The 21,398-nt window shown below is 37.0% G+C and overlaps 1 protein-coding gene across 1 annotated transcript in view; it reads right to left on the bottom strand.

Moving 5' to 3' along the window:
- The window catches only part of LMBR1 (limb development membrane protein 1), a 59,602-nt gene that overhangs the window by 36,706 nt on the left and 1,498 nt on the right, over window positions 1-21,398 (bottom strand). The window contains exons 2-3 of the mRNA XM_015832524.1: window positions 8,656-8,728; window positions 3,551-3,590 (exon numbers count right to left, since the gene is read on the bottom strand). Coding sequence (XP_015688010.1) covers window positions 3,551-3,590; window positions 8,656-8,728 — 113 coding nt within the window. The remainder of the gene's footprint in view (window positions 1-3,550; window positions 3,591-8,655; window positions 8,729-21,398) is intronic.

Here is a 21,398-nt window from a genome sequence, read left to right as displayed (position 1 = left end):
TCCTGAAATTCTTCTGGAATTGTAACTGTCTTCTGGACTGAAGAACTGCAGGAACTCAAAGATCTGAATCAGGAAGAGGAGATAGATGTTTCATGCACATAGCTGGGTCTTTGCAGTTGCCAACTTTGCTCCAAAAACTTGGTAAGATTAAAATATATTGGTTTTGTTTTCTATATGGAGGAGGAAACATCCAAGTGCATTTTCTAGAGCTATACTCAGTTCAAAAATCTTTTAAGGAGAACCTGTACAAGTACGCCATTAAAGAATATTGTTATATTTCCCTATACTATTGGAAAGGCACAACACAGAATGCAAAAACTATAAAGAGGTTGATTTAATATGCACTTGGAATGGTGTTTCACAGAATTATGATCAAAACAGTAAAAAAAGATAATAATAAGAAAAATTTGGAAAGCTTGGTGCATATTTTCCACTAAAAATCAAATTGACTTTATGATAGGTATCAGAGGAATTGAGGCTTGCCAGTAATTTATTAAGAAAAAACCCCAGAACAAATAGATAATTCAGTGTACCTTGACAGAATGTTTATTAAAGACAGGATGACAGATGGAGAAATATTAAGATGGTAAGTAAGTAGTGGATAGCACATTGGTGGTTCCAAACAATGAATACTTGTTGGGAAAAAAATGTTTGTATATAGGACCGTGCTCCTGCCCCTTTTTACTACATGGAAGTGACAGCTGTGTTTTTAGATAATCAATGAATGCAGTGGGAACTGAGTATTTAAATCTGTGTTAACATAAATTGATAAAGGGTGGAAATTATTAGGTGCTGACTGAATGTGAAGTGAATACAAAAATGATGGACCAGGACAAAAAAAATACATTGAAGTAGTGTGGTCAAATAGAGAGAACGAATGAGGATCACATTGCAAAACAAATACATAAAAGAAGAATCAATGAGTCAAGAGGAAGCCTGAGAAAGTTATGGTTGAAGAGAGCTGATGAAAGAGAAGTTTGAAGGACAAAAGACCATATCTGAAGAAACATGTCAGTGTGGTGGAAGGGAGGAAGATCTGAAAGAACAGAAAGATTCGAAGGAGTGTATCGAGTAGTTTGGGCAGATGCTTGTTTTAACCATCTTTTCTTTTCTTATACCTTTAATTATTTAGCTTACTATCTCTTACTCATTTTCTGTGCTCTATATAATATCCTGGCTTGAAAGCGAGTAGATAATAAATAATGATTGAGTGATTAAATGTATTGGTCACCTAGCTTACCGCAGGGTAGCCGTAATCAAAACATTTCATAGATGTTTCAGATCAAGGAATAATGGAATCCAGAAAATAAAAACACCTCAGTTATTAAATATTCCATTATGAAAAACTGATTATAAGATAGAAATATATTTTTTAATTTTCACATGCATTTTAAGTTTGGGGTTTAGAGTAATACCAAAATTTGAAAGATTAGTCACATGAAAAGGGGAAAAAGCCAGTTGTCGTAATAGGCAGGAAAACATGTACCTTACTCAGAAAAGGAAATTATTATCGTAGATTCAGCTTTACAGAAAAACTTTTACTTGCAATGAAAGGCAATGATCATGACAAAACAGCTGTCAGAAATGGCAAGGAAGGAAGTAGCCGTTTAACCAGTTTGCCAATCATTTTGATTTATAATGTCTTGTTCACTGTCTAAAGCAGGGGTGTCAAACTCAATTTCATTGAGGGCCGCATCAGCATTGCGGTTGTTCTCGGGGGGGGAGGTGTGTGGCCAGGTTGGGTGTGGCCTACTGGGTGGGCGTGGATGGAGTGGGTATGGCCTACTGGGTGGGCATGGCCAGCTCTACATCGCGTCAAGGGTGCCTGTGGGAGCCTGGGCAGGAATAGGACAGATCTGAGGGTCTCTGGCAGAAGGGGGTGGGACTGGGGCAAGGCATGGCCCATTTCTTCATTCCTCACAAAGGGTGACATCTCCCCAGCATGCACCCAGGGGGCGAGGTCGACGCGGCAGGGGCTGATTCCTCACTATTCTAGACAGCCTTGTGGAGCTAAGACTGAATGCGTTTAGCATAGATGGCCACCACAAAATTGTACATTGGCTCCTGGCCGGCCTGGGCCATGGCCAAGGCAGCGGGGGCCGTTCCCTCACTGTTTCCAGGATGGCTTCACGGGCCACATGAAACCACTTTGTGGGCCGCATCCGGCCCCTGGGCCTTGTGTTTGACATGTCTGGTCTAAAGTTTGCATAAAGTAATTAGACCAATATTTTCATTTTCATAAAACAGGAAAAAAGCTTAATCTATGGATCTCATGTTATATTTTTGATTCGATATATTACCAAACTAAGTTTCACATTTTCAGAAAGATATATAGCAATATAAATTTGTGTTTTTGCTACAGTTAGCATATAAAAGGTGGCAAATTTAAAAATATATCAGAATCATAACCATATTCTGTTGCAGTTCAAGCAAATATTCCAAAAAGGCAATATTTGTTACCCATTAATAATTCAACAGGATAATCCATGATCATATTATTCTTAACTAAATAGCCATTCACGCGTTCTGATGGAAGGGATTACAATGCAAATAGCAGGGAAATAATTTCAGGCCTAAGGCCTAAACCCAGTGGGTTATTTTGACAGATATAGCAACATAATGCCAGTCATTATTTCTAAAGAATAGGAAGTACAATTCCTTATATAATCACCAAAAATGTTTTTGTATAAAAATGCAATTTAACTTAGGGGTTAAAAAAATAATTAAAAATAAAAAACTAAACATTATACTCTACACATTATTGATTTAGTTAAAAATAAAAAACTAAATATCATCATCTATGTATTACATTACTGATGATGTATGTGTAATTTCCAAAAAAAAAACCCTGCAGAGTTCAATACTCTATTTGGAAAAAAAAATCTGACAAACCATTGGATAACAATGGACCAAAGTGAATTTTCAGCTTAGGGCTGAATATGTCTCCAAAACACAAAACTGGCATCTAAGGAACTTCCACTATTTTGTACCTATCTTTTTATTTATTTCAGTTTATTTCATGCCCTATTTTAATAGTTACATTTATTTTTTATTTTTAACTATTACAGTATTTTCATTGGAACTATTATCTACCTTCATCAATGTGTAAGCACTAAAAGGATAGATAAAAATATTTTTACATAAAAATCAATAAATCGCTAATAATTTGAGAAGTGTGTTCCATATTCTACGCCTTTTAACTTTCTAAGAAGATAGTCTAAATCAAACTTAGAACCCACTCATTAAAACTTTTGTACATAAATCACAAATCTGCCTTATATAAAACTAAATCTGTATATAGCCTGTACAGGAAAGAATAAGCTATCTTCACATGTGGTCCTCATATACCTATTTTGTTCACACATAAATGTGAGCAAAATAGCCAGATGTTAGTATTATATTTCATTTAAAAATGCTTTCCAAACAATATAAAAATTCAGCATTACTACCATCACCAATTCTCATCATCCTGAATCATAAACAGGGAAATTCTTGAGTTGCTGTATTTGCATAGTTCTAACATCTACCAAGAAAGTAAAGATATACATACGAAATTCTATTGACAATAGCATCTTCATCCTCTTGCTCATCTGAAAAAAAAATGCATATTTTAGATTACATGTTGATACCATGGCCATTCTTAAATGTTTTACTTCTTGTCTAATAGCAATTGGCAAAGAGAAATTGTAGCATGATCAGGGCTTTTTTTCTCAGAGAAAAGGTGGTGGAACTCAAACCTGGCCACGCCCTCATCAAACCCTAGGACCGCCCCTTTAGAGAACAGGAATGCAAGTAAAATTTGGGAGGGGCTATTTCCGGTGCGGCCGGCCCGGAAAAAGGTGCCGGAACGCGGTTCCGCCGCGTTCCGGCTGAAAAAAAGCCCTGAGCATGATCAAAATTTAAAATGTACTTATCTTTTATTCTAATATTTGGCTGTTATTTCACAAATCTCAAATTCATGATAGTTTGCAGGGGAGGGCTTATTATTCAAAAGACTGCAGTCTTCATTAATGTGGTATTCTACCAATGTTTGCATTAAAGTGTTCTTTGCTGAAAGATTTAAAAATGGAATTGCAAGCTGTTTAGCCTTAACTACCTGAGAATTACTTAGATGTCCTTTGTCAATTATATAATATTGCATAGTACTATCATACAATAGAGTAAATTAAAATATGCTATTATCAGGACTTAGAAATGTTCATTACTACAGAGCAGCAGTTAAATGCATGTTAGATGCACCAAAATGAGAATGGCAATGCATGTTTTAATTCACATCCAATGGAAAGAATAGACAGATTACGCTCAAGTACATCCTAATTTATTCTCATTGTTTTTAATCCATAAATTTGAAATATTCAATATTCAATGTCACTCTGCATCTGTATGCGAGTAATAATAATAATAATGATAAAGTTGGAAGGGACCTCGGAGGTCATCTAGTCCAACCTCCTGCTCAGGCAGGAAACCCTATACCATTTCGGACAAATGGCTGTCCAGTTTCTTCTTTAAAACTTCCAGTGTTGGCGCATTCACCGCTTCTGGAGGCAGGTTGTTCCACTGGTTAATTGTTCTAACTCTCAGGAAGTTTCTCCTTAGTTCTAGGTTGCTTCTCTCTTTGGTCAGTTTCCACTTGTTGCTTCTTGTCCTGCCTTCAGGCGCCTTGGAGAATAGCTTGACTCCCTCTTCTTTGTGGCAGCCCCTAAGATATTGGAACACTGCTATCATGTCCCCCCTCGTCCTTCTCTTTGTTAAACTAGACATACCCAATTCCAGCAACTGTTCCTTATATGTTTTAGCCTCCAGTCCCCTAATCATCTTTGTTGCTCTTCTCTGTACTCTTTCTAGAGTCTCAGCATCTTTTTTACATTGTGGTGACCAAAACTGGATGCAGTATTCCAAGTGTGGCCTTACCAAGGCATTGTAAAGTGGTATTAATACTTCACGTGATCTTGATTCTATCCCTCTGTTAATGCAGCNCCCAGAACAGAGCCCTGGGGCACCCCACTACACACTTCCCTCCATGTAGATGCGGTTCCATTGAGGACCACACGCTGAGTACGGCCGGTCAGCCAGCTACGGATCCATCTGGTGGTGATGCTGTCTAACCCGCATTTTTCTATCTTATCAAGTAGTAGGTTGTGATCTACTTTGTCAAATGCCTTACTAAAGTCCAAGTAAATTATATCCACAGCATTCCTCTGGTCCACTAATTTTGTCACCTGGTCAAAGAATGCAGTAAGATTTGTCTGGCATGATCTGTTTTTGACAAACATATATCTGTAGGGGGGGAACATATATGCTATGATGACACTTAGAAAACAAAGCATGCCTCTAATATAATGAAGAAGAAAAATTATATTTAGATACTCATGACTAGAATTTAATATTAAATTCTTTAAAATATACTGATTTATTCATATAATGTAGCTATAGATTACATCAGCTATTATGAATTATTATTTTACTAGAGAAAGGGTGTCAAACTGCCGGCCCACAGGCCGGATGTGTCATGCCAAAACCCACCCACCCCATTGGAAAAAAAGTCGCAATACCTCGCAACACGTCATGTGATGTTGCGAGTTTGACACCCCTGTACTAGAGGCATCAATCACACTCTTGCAACTATTCATGAAGTATAAGCAAAGCACTTGGAAGTAACTTGGTAGCTAGGTGGCGGTATAACACAAAAATCTTTATTACTTTGAACAGACAGCAAGCAGCCAGGGAATCTGCAACACAAACTCTCCATTTAACAAATCAAAGATATCAGTTAAAGTTACTTCGTATAAGCTGGTTTTGGGACACTATTATTTTATATCATGTAACTGTCTCACAATGTTCAAAAGAAACATTTCTGGACTGGTCATGGGTCCAGATCTAAATAAATCATTGATTAGGATGCTCTCCTGATTAACCTATACAGTAATTATTTCATAAACGAGTCATTCAATAGAATAAAAAAAATCTTACCTTTAGTGACCAGAAAGAGAAAGCTAATTTACTCTTTAAAATATATTAATATTGTATTTATAAGATAATCAGTTACAAATAACCAAAAAATCAAGCTATCTAAAGAATTACCTTTGTAACCGAGCTTATTTCTTATCAGATGCAAAGTATTTCCAGTTAAAAGAAATTTGCAGCATCTAAAAAGAATCTCTTAGTTATGCCCATTTTAATCTCCAGTCCAAGATTATTCCTGCAAGAGACTCTCAAGCAGCCTGCTAAAGTGTAATGGATGTGCAAATAGAAAGTTGGAGTAGTCCTTCTTTTCATACTAGAATAGAATAGAGCTGGAAGGGACCTTGGAGGTCTTCTAGTCCAGCCCCCTGCTCAAGCAGGAGAACCTATAACACATAGAATCGAAGAGCATGTAGCCATGGATAGCTAGTAATGTGGCTTCATAAGAGTGTAATAAATATATATATAAAAATAAAGGAACATTGTCCCTCTGTCAACAATACTGAATAACTCAGGCTATGACCATCAAACATCAAAAACATCTGCCAGGCTATCCCACCTCCTTTACATGGATGATCTGGAGCAGTATGGAAAAACACCATCTGAAATAGAATCTCTGCACAGCACTGTCCATATATACAGTCAAGATATTGCAATGGACCGGACTAATGAGCTATGCTCGCCATCAAACAGGGAATAATAGTGAAAACTGAAGGAATCAAGATGGAAATAACATCACGATCTGGATGAAGATGATCACCACAAGCACCTTTCAAGCTGACAACATCAAGCACACTGAAGTCAAGAAAAAGATTAGAAGTAAATACATTAAGAGAGTAAGGAAGATCCAATTCAGTGGAGGAAATACCATCAAGGCAATTAACACCTGGGCAATTCCAGTCATTAGATACACAGCTGGAATAATGGAGTGACTCAAACAGAACTAAAAGCCCTAGATAGGAAGAGTAGAAAAATAATGACAATGAATCATGTCCTGTCTCCTCAGAGAAACATTTACAAACTCTACTTATCTAGGAAAATATGTAGGCATGGAATGTTGCAAGTATAGTCAGACGGTTGAAGAAGAAAAAAGGGCATTAGAAGAATATCTGAAGGACAGTAAAAAGATGCACTGATACTAGTATACCAGGATGGTTTCCTGAATAGTGGAGAGACCAAAATGGTCTACATGAAGGACCAAATAAAAGTCAGAAAAGAGGCATGGGAAGATTAAGTACTACATTTATATTAAAAAAATAACAGGCAAAGCAGATTATAACAAGATTTGGCAATGGCTAAGAGCCGGAAACTTACAGAAAGAGACAGAGGGGCTAATTCTGGTTGCACAAAACAATCTTTAGAAACAAACGCATAACAAGCAATAATTGAGAAGACAGCAATAGATAGCAAGGGTCGCCTCTGCAAAGAAGTTGAAGAAATAGTGGACTACCTGGTTACGTGATGCAAGAAGACTGCCCAGACTGACTACAAACAACAATATGACAAAATAGCAATAATGGTGCATTGGAAGGTCTGAAAGAACTATCATTTGCCTGCAAGCAAGAACTGGTGGGATCATAAAATAGAGAAGGTAATAGTAAATGAAGAAACAGCTGTCAAAAAAGCCAACACAGTGCTAGGCTGCATTAACAGAGGGATAGAATCAAGATCACGGGAAGTATTAATATCACTTTACAATGCCTTGGTAAGGCCACACTTGGAATATTGCATCCAGTTTTGGTCACCACGATGTAAAAAAGATGTTGAGACTCTAGAAAGAGTACAGAGAAGAGCAACAAAGATGATTAGGGGACTGGAGGCCAAAGCATGTAAGGAAAGGCTGCTGGAATTGGGTATGTCTAGTTTAATGAAGAGAAGGACGAGGGGGGACATGACAGTAGTGTTCCAATATCTCAGGGGTTGCCACAGAGAAGAGGGAGTCAAGCTATTCTCCAAAGTGCCTGAAGGCAGGACAAGAAGCAATAGATGGAAACTAATCAAGGAGAGAAGCAACCTAGAACTAAGGAGAAATTTCCTGACAGTTAGAACAATTAACCAGTGGAACAACCTGCCTCCAGAAGCGATGAATGCTCCAACACTGGAAGTTTTTAAGAAGAGACTGGACAGCCATTTGTCCGAAATGGTATAGTGTTTCCTGCCTGAGCAGGTGATTGGACTAGATGACCTCCAAGGTCCCTTCCAACTTTATTATTATTATTATTATTATTATTATTATTATTATTATTATTATTATTATTATTATTATTATTATTATTATTATTATTATTATTATATGCAAGTTAAAAGATATAAATGAAATAGTTAAGAAAAACAGGTCACCTCTCGTTCTACTGGGATATATGTAAGCAGGATATAAACACAATAGCATTTCCCCAGTGTGATTTCTCAGCAAATACATTTTAGGAAAAATATTTTTTTTAAAAAAGTTAATAAACTGAAAGGACTCATAATAAAACAAATGCAAATTGGGAAAAAGAAAATGTGGTGTAATTTGTTTTGGTAAAGCTCTCAGATCACATGCAATTATATTACAATACTTATTCCATAAATAGATATGTATCCCTTCCAACTTTTTTTTTTTTTTTATTATTATTATTATTATTATTATTATTATTATTATTATTATTATTATTATTATTATTATAGAAAATAAATGAATACGAAACCAGTTACCTGCTTTCCTCTTGTATCTTCTGATAATGAAGTAGGAAACAATATACAATATCGCAAACAAGAGAAAGCAGATCTGAAAGAGAAAGTTTCACAGTTCAAGCAACAATTTAATTTCTAAAAATATTAAAATGGAACAAATTTTAAAACAAAAATGCTTTACAAAATACAGGTTATGGCCACATTTGAGCCCAAAATTTATGTTGCTAAGTGAGACATTTGTTAAGTGAATTTTATCCCATTACCTTTCTTGCCACAGTTGTCAAGTGAACCACTGTATTGTAGTTGTTTAAGTTAAGAACACGTTTGCTAAGTCAATCTATCTTCCCCATTGACTTTGCTCATCAGAAGATCGCAAAAGGGGATCACATGATCTCAGGACACTGCAACAGTCATAAATATGTGACAGCTGCCAAGCATCTGAAGTTTGATCACGTGGCCATTGGGACACTGCAATGGTCATAAGTGTGAAAAAGTGTAAAAAATGGACATAAATCATTTTTGTAATTATAATTCTAACTCTAAGTCCTCTAAGTCAAGGACTACCCATACAATAAAGAAGAATTAGCTTATCTGGTCATGTTTCCTGTCTGGTCTACCTGATTAGACTGATAAATTTAAATTCTGCAGAAAGGACTTGGCCCCATGTACAGATATGACCTCTATTTCTAACATCATTTCAGTATAGGAAAAAATAAAGTATCATTTCACCTTAGGAATTTCTAAGGCTCAGTTAGACATTCCTTCCCATTTTTTCTATATAATAAACCCTTGCCAGAAATCATCATAAATCACAACTCTACATTACTATTATAAAACAATGCCAACAAATCAAAGGATCTGTATCTAATGTAGCAACATTTGTACTTAATAGAGAAACAGATATTGATAGGATTACAAGGTCTGTTACAAAATCCAGACAACCAGGAGAGTACAAGAAAGAGATGTAAATAACCTCTGTAAGTTCTATATAGCAAAAGAATACAACAGGAGCCATTTATATTCTATTTATTTATCTAAATAGTCTACACCACTTAGATGGTATTGGTCACATTTGGGGATGACCTCTGAAAGGGCTAGATTGAGATGGTGAAACTATCCTGGTCCTTACTGATTTCTCATCTGCATTATTATTCAAACATGGTATCCTTCAGAACCAGCTATGAGAGGGGGTGGGGGAAGAGATGGGACATGATGTTGAAATGCTTCTTCTGTTATCTCTGTAGTTCAATTCCAGTCAATCTTGAAAGAGCAATCTAAGATTCTTGCCACTCAACATTTCCATGAAGTCATTCAGCAACACAGAATATAGTATCATCTAATGCTGATGAAACCCAGTTATACAACTTAAATCTCAAAACTGGCAAATGATGCTGTCAAGGTCCTGTCATATTGTTAGGAGGCGGGGTGGGTGGGGTCCTGAAATTTGAGTGGCTGTGGTTGCTGCACTAGGGAAGTTCCTAGGAACTTTCAGCTTAGACTTGGATGGGGTAACACATTTCCAGATAGGGCGTTCAGTTTGTAGGGACAGGTTTGAACAGGGACAGGTGGCAACCAAGACCAAAAGAATCTTCATCTAGATTTATGTTATGAGACAGTGCTACCCATTCTTGGTTTGGGAGGCCCTTCTCACAAGCACTGATTTTAATCCTCGCCCTCTTAAATTACTGCAATGCACTTTACATGGAAGTGCATGTAAAGAAGCTACAAGCAATGGAGAATACAGCAGCATAACCTGTTATAAGTGCATCTCGGTACAGCCATGTAACACGAAAGACAGACTTCAATGGGTTTTAATTCCGAATGTGATTCTTTTCTGGGTTCTTCCATTTCACATGCATTCCTTTTTTTCATTAATGCTTTTCAGGCTGGCTGGGAATTACAGTTTCAGTTTCAGAACAACTGAATAGTATCAGGTTCAGAAGGGTTACCCTCTATATTCTAGCTTTCACACGGGAAGGCTTAAGACAACTATATCTTGATATGATAAGAAATATGTATTATTTAAAAATAGACCAACTTTTAAACTGCTGAAATAGCCCATGTGTGTCATGAATAACAATATCTAATGCATAAAAACCAGCTCTGTGTTTGAAATGTATAATTCCATTAAAAGATGTACAATGCTTCTCTGGATATACTTCCCTATGCACTTTACTACCCATTTTGCAGACAAGAACACGTTAGCAGTTGCTTCATATTAACCCATATTTTAAGTTGGACTGACTCATCCATCATGCAGACTACAGCAGCAAAAAAGGTCTGGGTGAGGCAGCTTATATGAGTCTAAGCAAAGAAGAAGATATGATGACAAATAACATGAGGAGATATATAAAGAAAATGAACACAATTCCCTTTTCATTGATTTTTAATTTGATATTAATTCTTAGCAATTTAAATGCTACCATGTTGCTACCTAGTTTATATGGTGTTTTTAAATTCTGTATTTTATTTGATTCTATAATATATGGTTTTATTTTATAATATAAGCTGATATTCAGATTGTATTTTTAAGTGCATTTTATTGTAAATCATCCAGAGTGCTCCATCTATTGGACAGTTTAAATGTTTTAATAATAAACAAATACAGCTGGATTTGCTTTAGCATTACATTCACTAATATGATATATGTACATACATAATAGGAGCCCTGATTATACTTGGGAATTAATTTAAAAACTGTCATAAATGTGGGTTAACTAGGATTGATCCCATTGTTATAGTAATAGTGTAATGCAGTGGTAGCGAACCTATGGCATGGGTGCCAGAGGCGGCACTCACAGCCCTCTCTGTGGGCACGCGTGCCGTTGCTCCAGCGCTAGGCCTTCAGCTGGGTTTTATAAAACCTTTTCGCTTTAGGCCTCCACCGCCATGTGAAAAAAAAAGGTTCAATCAATCAGTCAATTTCAACTTCTCGCGGGAAGCAAAGTTGGAATTGATTGACTGAACTTTTTAGTCCCACCCAATCTGCCGATACCACCGCAGCCACGCCCACCCAATGGGCCACACCCACCCAATGGGCCACACCCACCCGGCACCCGACGATGCATAAGTGGGTTTGGGGTTGCAGTTTGGGCACTCGGTCACTAAAAGGTTCGCCATCACTGGTGTAATGCATCTAATTTAATGTAATAACTATAGTTATAAGAAAAGCAAATCTACAACAGCAAAAAACAAATTGCATACTAATTGGATTTATACATCATCTTAAGCCATAATGTACTTTGCTTGGTTTCTGCTTAGCATATCATTTGCTTCTCACCTTTAATGTTTGTAAACCAACTTCTGTAAACCCAGGCAGGCTTGGAGTAGCCACACTTAGACATTCCTACCTTTAATGTCCTTAGAAGACAGTGGTTTTAATTTGTTCCTTCTCTGTTCATTCTGTTCCATCTTAGTAGACAGTGATTAATCCAATTATTACCAAGATGGACAAATCCTATACCAACAGATGTTGAAAATACCCCAATAAAAAGGAACATTTTATCACATGCAGTCATGCAAAAAAAAAGTCACACTCATGCCCTAGTTTTTTTTTTTTAGTTTTTTTTTAATAAAATTTTTATTATTTTCATCATAAAAAAAACATCACAAATATTCCACAATGCTATATTAGAAAAAAACCCCTCCCCCTCCCACCCATCTCTCGGACTTCCCAAACCAGATCCCAAGATAATATTCAAATATAAGTAAACAAATATTAATATCTCTAACTCCACAAGGTATATTAATTCTACTCATGCCCTAGTCACCACCTGATTGGATTACTGTAATGCGCTCAATATGGGGTGCCCTTGAAGAATATCCAGAAGCTTCACCTGATACAAAGTGCAGCAGCATGGGCAGTTACGAGTGGTTCTAGAATAGAATATATTACAGCTCCATACCAAGAACTGCATTGGTTGCCAGTTTGCTTCTGAGTCCAACTCAAGGTGCTGCTGGTTTTAAAATTCTTCATGACCAGGTTATTTGAGGGCCCACCCTATCCCAACTACATCTGCTCATCCCATCATATTTGCCATGAGGCATACTGCAGGTCCCATGTGTGAGGTAAGTACACAGTGGGCCCAAGGAGGTAGACCTTCTCTGGCATGGTAACTGCCTTATGGAATATTCTCCCTCCTGAAGTGTTATCTTCTCCATTCCTACTTATTTTCCAGAAGTCCCTCAAGACCTGGCCTGGAGGTCTTGAGGTGGCTTCCTTGCTAATCTAATCTCTTGTATGTTTTTATTTCAATATGATTGTTTTTGATATGTTTTACTTTTTGTTATACACTCCCCAGAGTCACTTCTTGCGAGATGGATGGCCGTATGAATTTAATAAATAAATATATCTATTAGAAGGAAATACATCACACAATTCATAAAATCTTAAAAATAAAATTTGAACTGAAACCACAAATATTGAGAATAATTCTAGAAGGTATAAATGCAAAGTATCACAGCTTCAGAGACAGTTTGATTTAGTGCAGGGGTAGGCAAACTTGGCTCTTTTATGACTCGTGGACTTCAACTCTCAGAATTCCTGAGCCAGGAATTCTGGGAGTTGAAGTCCACAAGTCATAAAAGAGCCAAAGTTGCCTACCCCTGAATGGTTAAGGCACCAGGCTAGAAACCAGGAGATTGTGAGCTCTACTCCCACTTTAGGCATGAAAGCCAGCTGGGTGAGTTTGAGTCAGTCACTCTCGTTCAGTACAGCCCACCTCACAGAGCTGTTGTTCTGGGGAAAATAGGAGGAGGAAGGAGTATTAAATACGCTCATCGCTGACAGTGGAAGAATCAATCTGGCAAAATGTTAGAAAAGTGAAATTCTGTTGAAGATACAAGACTGAGAGACCAAAATTGGTGAATATCCTGCTATGGCAAAACTGACAGTGTATATAATAGACCAATGGTGGCGAACCTATGGCACGCGTGCCAGAGGCGGCACTCAGAGCCCTCTCTGTGGGCACGCGCAGGTCCATTAGGCTGCTGCCGCTTGGAGCAGCAGCCCCGCCCAGCACAAAGCAGGCAAAATGGCCGGCTAGCAAGCTCGAGTAGAGATATTAGAGTATTGAGGTGGTCACGCCTACTTGGCCACACCCACCCAGTCTGCTGTGACCACCCTGGCCACGCCCACCGTGGGCCACACACCCCGCCCTCCCTGAGGGAACCACAATACTGATGCGGCCCTGGCACTTTGCAATAAATAAGTGGGTTTTGGGTTGCGGTTTGGGCACTCGGTCTCTAAAAGTTTCGCCATCACTGTAATAGACCTTTGACTAAATTTAAGCAGGAATGGATTCCTCTTTATAGAACACATTACATAGCAAAGCAAATTTACACATCTGAAATACAGTTTCTATGAAGAGTTAACAGACTAATGAAAAACAATGGATGAGATTATTTAAATAGATATAAACAAAGATTTCCTATGTTTAATATTAAATATTAAAAGCACAGCATAAATATTTAAGTATTGGTTAGTAATTGTGGAAAAAAGAATGGAAGAGGAGAGTATCTCATCAAATTTTCCTTCACAATGTTTTTACCACATTCTATTTTTTTATTCTGCATTCTGTATTTTTACTCTTTAATGTTTTGTACAGGTAGTCCTTGATTTATAACCAGATGCTTAACAACCATTCAAAGTTACAAAAAAACTCAAAATAAAGTTATTTACAACTCATTCTGGAAGTTACGATTGCTGCATCATCTCTACAGTCATGTGATCACATTTCAGACACTTAGCAACTCACTTGCATTTACAACTGGTTGCAGCGTGTTGTGGTCATGTGATCATATTTTCCTCTTTTTTTTGCTAAAGGTCATAAAATTGAGCCTAGTGATAATAACCTACGACCAACATTTTTTAGCTGAGTCTTCATGTACGTAAATAATAAAAATTGTATTTGGTAACAAAATGTACACATTAGATTCTGATTTTATGTTTCACTGGAAAACAAAGAGCTACACTGCTAATACAATATCACATAAACTAAAGTCACCGATAAGAATTAGTCCACACATAGCCATAAAACAGTAAGACTGAAGATTAATTATAGAATACATAAAAGACGCAATTACAAAGTGCCCTTTCAATTTTTTAATGGGAACATAAGTACCAAGACAAATGATATCACTACAAAGACCTAAAATTTCCTGTCTCCATCTACTGCATTACAATTTCTACTGTAAAATCTAAGAGCATTAAAAAAGAAGTTATTAGTCTTAACATTCTTAAATCCTGTATAGTAGAAAAAGCAGAATAAGGATTTTAATCATGATCATGTCCCCACATGCCTTTAACACCAGAAGATAAAAAAAAAAAGCCAAAATGGCAACTACATTCTATTCAGCTAACTTCGAGTTTAATCCTCATAGTAAGACAGTGATGTAAATAGTGAAGAGGAAACTGATGTCAAGTATGTTCTACCTCCCCCCCCCCCCAAAAAAAAACCATACTGGGCAAGGAATAGGCTAGTCAACACACAAAAAAGTCCGAAGTTCAGTTTTCTAAATTTCTTAGCTTTCATTTAAAGAAAAAGGTGTTTTCAGGGGGGGGAAAAAAAAAAAAAAGCTTTGCTAGGAATAAGTAGGTCCTCAGAAATAAAAATGGAAATATTCTTAGCTCCTATTTATTGATATAACAGGAAACATTTAGCAGACCTTAATTATTCTCTATGCACAGCTGGATCTGATCAGTCTGGGATGGGAGACCACAGGAAATCTCAGGACTACAGCTAGACTGAGAAATAAAACAATTCCAGAAAAAAACAGTGATAGATCACTTGTGTATTGCTGCCAAAATATTACATGATCATATTTATGTTGTAACCAGAAATGAAGCTTGACTTGAAAGAGACTTTGGTCTCCAAATGGCAGGAAATGCAAGACAATTCAAGGCTATCTTAAGAGAAAAAAACCTTCAAAGCAAACCATGAGAAAATTTTAGCATTTAAGAAAATAACAGAGTTGGAAGGGACCTTGGAGGTCTTCTAATCCAACCCCCTGCTCAGGCAGGAAACCCTATACCAGTGATGGCGAACCTTTTAGAGACCGAGTACCCAAAAATTGGCCCTGCCCCTGCCCCACCCCTACCCCGCCCCACCTTGCCTGCCCGCAGGGCCACTCACCGCCTCCGGGGCCCGCTGCAGATCGCCCAGGCAGCCCAGCAGCACCATGGCGGCCACGCCCTCTGTCTGCGCCCTGCAGCATCAACTATGTCCGATGGGGCGTGAGGGCAGAGTGTTGTCCACGCTGCCTGGCTGCCATGTCCTTGGCTGTGCTGCTCCGCGTGGGCCACATTTGGGGCGACTCTCCTCCAGGGGAGCTGCTGGTGAGGGGGTCGCAGGGGGAGGCAAGACTGGGGCAATGGCACGTGTGCCCACAGAGAGGGCTCCGAGTGCCGCCTCTGGCACCCATGCCATAGGTTCGCCACCACTGCCCTATACCATTTCAGACAAATAGCTGCCCAATCTTTTCTTAAAAACCTCCAGTGTTGGAGCATCCACAACTTCTGAAGGCAAGTTGTTCTACTGATTAATTGTTCTCACTGTCAGGAGATTTCTCTTTAGTTCTAGATTGCTTCATTCCTTGATTACCTTTCATCCATTGCTTCTTGTCCTGCTTTCAGCTGCTTTGGAGAATAGATTGACTCCCTTTTCACAATTTGCAAACAAATGTTTTTACCTTATGTTAATTCCTTATTCTGCCTTCTGTATTTCTACTCTTCAATATTTTGCACAGGTAAACAAATAACAAGATTTACTATACAAAACCACAGACTTTAAAAATATATTTCATGTGCTTCTAGTCTGAAAGGTAAGCTTAATATATAAATAGAAAAATTCCATGTGATTGGACATGGCTAGAAAAACCAGTTTTATCAAAGCATCTTGTTATCCGTCAATAAGAAGAATAAAATTGTTTTAAGATTGTATGAAATGTGCTGTATATCCCCTTCCAATTAAGAAAGAATTTAACCAAGTCACATGAGCAATAAAACTAATTTCCCAAATCATTGTGGCATGAAAATGATGCAGTTGTACGAGGCTGGAGTAATAATCACAAAACTCCTTCATTTTAACATGCTTCATATTTCTAGAAAGAAAGTATTAAGGACAACAAAACACAGTTCAGTTCAGATTAATTCATAAAAGAGAACTACTAGATGTTAATACATCTTGATTTGAATAAGTCTAGTCTGCTATAAATCTGCTATAAATCTGAAATAATCAAACATTAATTAAAAAGTGAACGCAACAGAACTGCATTAACCTGCCAATACATTTATGAAATGGCAAAATGTCAGTCTTCCACAAGTCCTACTATATTATCTTATGATGGGGGAGGGGGAAGAGTGAGCAAAGGAGGATTGAGCAAAGAATGATGGGAATGCATCATTAATGCATCTACTGTATAAACTCAGCAATCGCCCTAGGCATGAAGTCATACTGAGAGTCAGTGGGTGATTTTGGGCCAGTCATTCTCTCTCAGCTCAACCCATCTCACAGGGTTGATGTTGTGGGGGAAAATAGGAGGAGGAAAGAATATTAGATATATTGGCTACCTTCAGTTTCATGATAGAAGTAAATAAATAAAATAAAAATAAATACTATCTGCCCAGCTAAAATGAGGAAGCTCCAACATTAGGAAGAATTTTCAAGGACAGCTTTGAAGACCTGAACTTCATGGTCAGTGATCTAGAGGAATTGTGGAATGAAATCAAAGTTGTTAAGGATGAATCTGAAGAAAAACTGCCAAAAACTCGGAACCAGAAAGCAAACATGCCAGAACAAGAGTGGAAATTGCTGAGAAGAGAAACAAAAGCCAAGAAAAATAAAGATCTCAGGAAGGAATTTAACGCAAGATTTCAAACAGCTGTTAGAAAAGATTACAATATCTGTAATGGCACTGAAGATGGAAACAAACATTAAAAACAAGGAAAGTCTTCCAAAAGATCTCCAAACTCAAAAAGAAGTTCCAACCTCAAATTGTTAGGTTAAAAAAAAAACAGTGGACAGTTGATAACTGATTCTAAAACAATTCAACAAACATGGAAAGATACTGAAATTTTCCACAGCAGATGTGTCAATTTCAGCATTCCAATCATTACCAATAGGAAAGCTATCAGAACTAATGGCATATCTACAGAAATATGACAAGCAGCAGAATACACTGTAAAGATTTTAACCAACCTGTATCAGAAAATTTGGAGAATAAGAGTCCTCAACATATTGGAAGAAATCAGTCTATATATTAGCAATAAAAAAGGATGCACAACAGAGTATGCAAACAATAACACTACAGATGTTAAAGTTGGTTTTAGAAAGGCCAAGGAACAAAAGATATTATTGCTGAGGCACATTCAATGAATGAATGAGAAAGTCAAAGAATACCCAAAATAAGGGAATGTGTGTTTTATTAATTATGAAAATGCCCTTGATTGCATCAACCATATCAAGCCATAGAATGCGGAAATCCTGGAACATCTTCATGAAAAATATATACAAAAATGATGAAACCATAGTCTGAGCAGATCATGTTGAAACATACTGGCTCCAGCTTAGCTAAGGAGTGAGACATAGCTATAAATATGGCTGTATACTCTCCCCAAACTTATTCAGAATATATTGAGGGAAGCCAGATTATCACAAGATGACTGTGCTTTTAAATTGGAGGAACAAACATCAGTAATTTCTGCTGTAGTGATGCTACTCTGAAAAGGCAAATGAACTGCAAGCTCAAGTAATGAAAGTCAAGAAGTGCAATGAAAAAAATTGCACAATTAAATAAAAAGATCAAACCAGTATTAACAGGTATAGCAACCAGCCTTGAATTTGACAATGAAGATAGTGAAATGGTGGGTAGCTTTTGCCTTTTATAATTGATTTACAATAGTAAAAGAACTAGCAGATTAGCACTTGATAGAGTAGCCACAAAAAAGCCTTGTAAAAGATATTCAGATGTGGGATATCTCCATATCTACAAAAATCAAAATCGTGCAGGGAAGTTTCTGTTGTGAAACTGTAAAGCAGTGAAAATTAGATTTTAAAGGAGCAGGGTAGAAACAGTACTGACACTTTTCAATATCATAAATAGCTAAGAAAACCAAGAAGTGGATCAGTGACAAGCAGATCAGTGAAAAAAATCAACTCGGAGTTCTCATTCAAGACACAAGTGATTATGCTCAAGTTTGCATGCTTAGGACATAAAACACACATGACCCAGCTCTAGCGAAATCTATAATGCTAGGAAAAATAGAAGGAAAGAGAAGAGGAGACTGACCAACAGTAAAGCGGATGGACTCACTCAAGTGAAAGAGCAATGGGTACACTACTGGAATACCTAAAAGCCAGGTTGGAGAAAGATTATTCTGGAGAAGATAATAGAAGGTAATATGCAAGAATACATTTAAAAGGAACTAAATAATAGGAGAGGTAGCACAGTCTACTAAATATAAAATCTGATTGACTTTAGACATTAATGTAAATAAAAAGCAAAAGTACCATTTGCTCACACTTCCATTTTGTTTGCTCACTTGGTGTTACACCTAATGGGAGAGGCATAGCTATAGCTTAATACAGGCTATACTGACTTGTCCACTACAAAGCACTACAGATTCCCCCTTTGGACTTGAATAAGATATGGCAAAAAATGACAACATGAATTAGAAAAATCTCAAATATTCGTTTAATAGCTTATGTGATCCACTATGTACTGTTTGCACTGTGAAACAATGCAAAGTTGGATAACAAAAAACAGTCAGAATGATTCGCTGTAACATTGCAATGAAAAACTCAATATGCATAGGAATTAGGAAACTGATTTAAAGCATGCAATATAATATCAAGGTGATGGGACAAATTATGTACATTTACAATTAATTACACCATTCAGTGTGTTATAAAGGTAATCCTCATTCAATGATCACTCATTCAACAAATGTTCAAAGTTGTGACGATGCTAAATGAGAGGGACATATGACAAGTCCTCAGTTGTGGACACTACTCTCTCCCCACAATCACATGATTGTGATTAGGGCACTTGCCAACCAGTTCACAATTATGACAGTTGCAATATCCCATGATTACATAATCATCCTATTTGATCTTCACTGAAAAATTTTGACAAGCAAAGTCAATGGGGAAACTGACAGGAAGTAGCAAATGACCACAGGATGCTGCGAGTGTACAGACTTCACCTAATGACAGCAACTGTGACTGTTGCAACTAACGTTGTAAGTTGGTGCAGTCAGATGACATAGTATTTTATCTACTTAGCAACAGAGTTGCCATTCTTAATTGTTAAGTGAGAACTGCCTGTAATGATTAACATATGGTATTATTAATATTCAGGTAGCTCAGTCAAAGCTAATATACAATGGCACAGGTGGCATATACTTTTACAAATAAATATAGTAAAAGGAAAAGTGGATTACAACTCCTACATTTCTCTTTGGATAAAAAATGAAATGTGAAAGATAATGTAATCCTATGAAACTAATGAAATGCATCTGCCACAGGCATATGGGAACAAAAAGTCAGATTTGTGCCAGTAGGAGAATCGTGGGCTATTATCTGGATAGTAGGATTAAGTTAAATGATATAAAGCAATTTAACACCAAGATGAATAATAGGTACTAAATTAAGCCATGGTTCAAGCCCAGCTTTTCAGGAACCAATTTTGACTAACAGGGTAGGGGAAGACAGCCTTCTCTGCCATCGTCCTGCCCTTTGGAATATCCTCCTTCCCAAAATCCCAAAATGAGGTGAAACCCCATTCTCCTGGTCTTTCAGAACAGTTTGAGTACCTGGCTCTGATTATTTGCTTGGGGCTCGCAGAGAAGTAGGCAACCTTTGGGCTGGCTAGCACCTTGAAGTCCATCCCTTGCCTTTTTCACTTTAATTATATTCCTGTTTTAGCTGCCATCTACAAAAATATGGTATTTAATCTTTAATTGTACACTAACCAGAGTTGCCTGGTGCGATGGGTGGTCTCTAAATTTTAAATATTTAAAGTTACACATATATGATTTTTTTAATCTGGCATAATATTGTAATATATCTGGTAATCTGTATTCCCCATTCCTGATATTATATAGATTTCCAAAGTTTACAATTATTTAAAATGTTTATCCTACCTTTATTATGTTATAAGTAACTTAAGGCTGTAAACATATAGCATGCACTGCATAATTTTGGTATAAGAGTTCAAAGGATTGCATCATATATACACCTTTCAGTTTCCATATGTACCACAAACACATCTAAAGCATATTTTCTTGTGGCAAAAGGATAATTACTATATTTATGTTTGTGGGCCAAATGTCTTATCAGTGGTAAAATTCACTGAAATTCATTTCCCATGGTGCCTGTTGTCTTACATCTAGTAGAAATAAAGATAGTACTCAACTTACAACCATTCATTTAGTTCAAAGTTACATTGGCACTGAAAAAAGTGACATGACTGTTTTTCACATTTACCATAATTGCAGCATTCCTGTGGTTACATTATCAAAGTTTGGATGCTTACAACTGGTATGTATTTATGACAGTTGCAAAGTTTTATTTATTTATTTATTTATTTAACATGGATTTATATGCCGCCCTTCTCCCTATAGGACTCAGGGCGGCTTACAGCATATTAAAACACATAAAACATCATCCCCCCATAAAAACCTGTTAAAAACCAAATATTTTTTTCGCTGTATAATTAATTAAAATTTAAATTAAAATTGTCCCTATTTAAAAATTCTCCCTAGG

The sequence above is a fragment of the Protobothrops mucrosquamatus genome, unplaced genomic scaffold (assembly GCF_001527695.2).
Source record: "Protobothrops mucrosquamatus isolate PMUCROS unplaced genomic scaffold, P.Mucros_1.0 scaffold5, whole genome shotgun sequence".
Classification (NCBI taxonomy): Eukaryota; Metazoa; Chordata; class Lepidosauria; order Squamata; family Viperidae; genus Protobothrops; species Protobothrops mucrosquamatus.
This window is presented reverse-complemented; position numbering and strand designations above follow the sequence as displayed.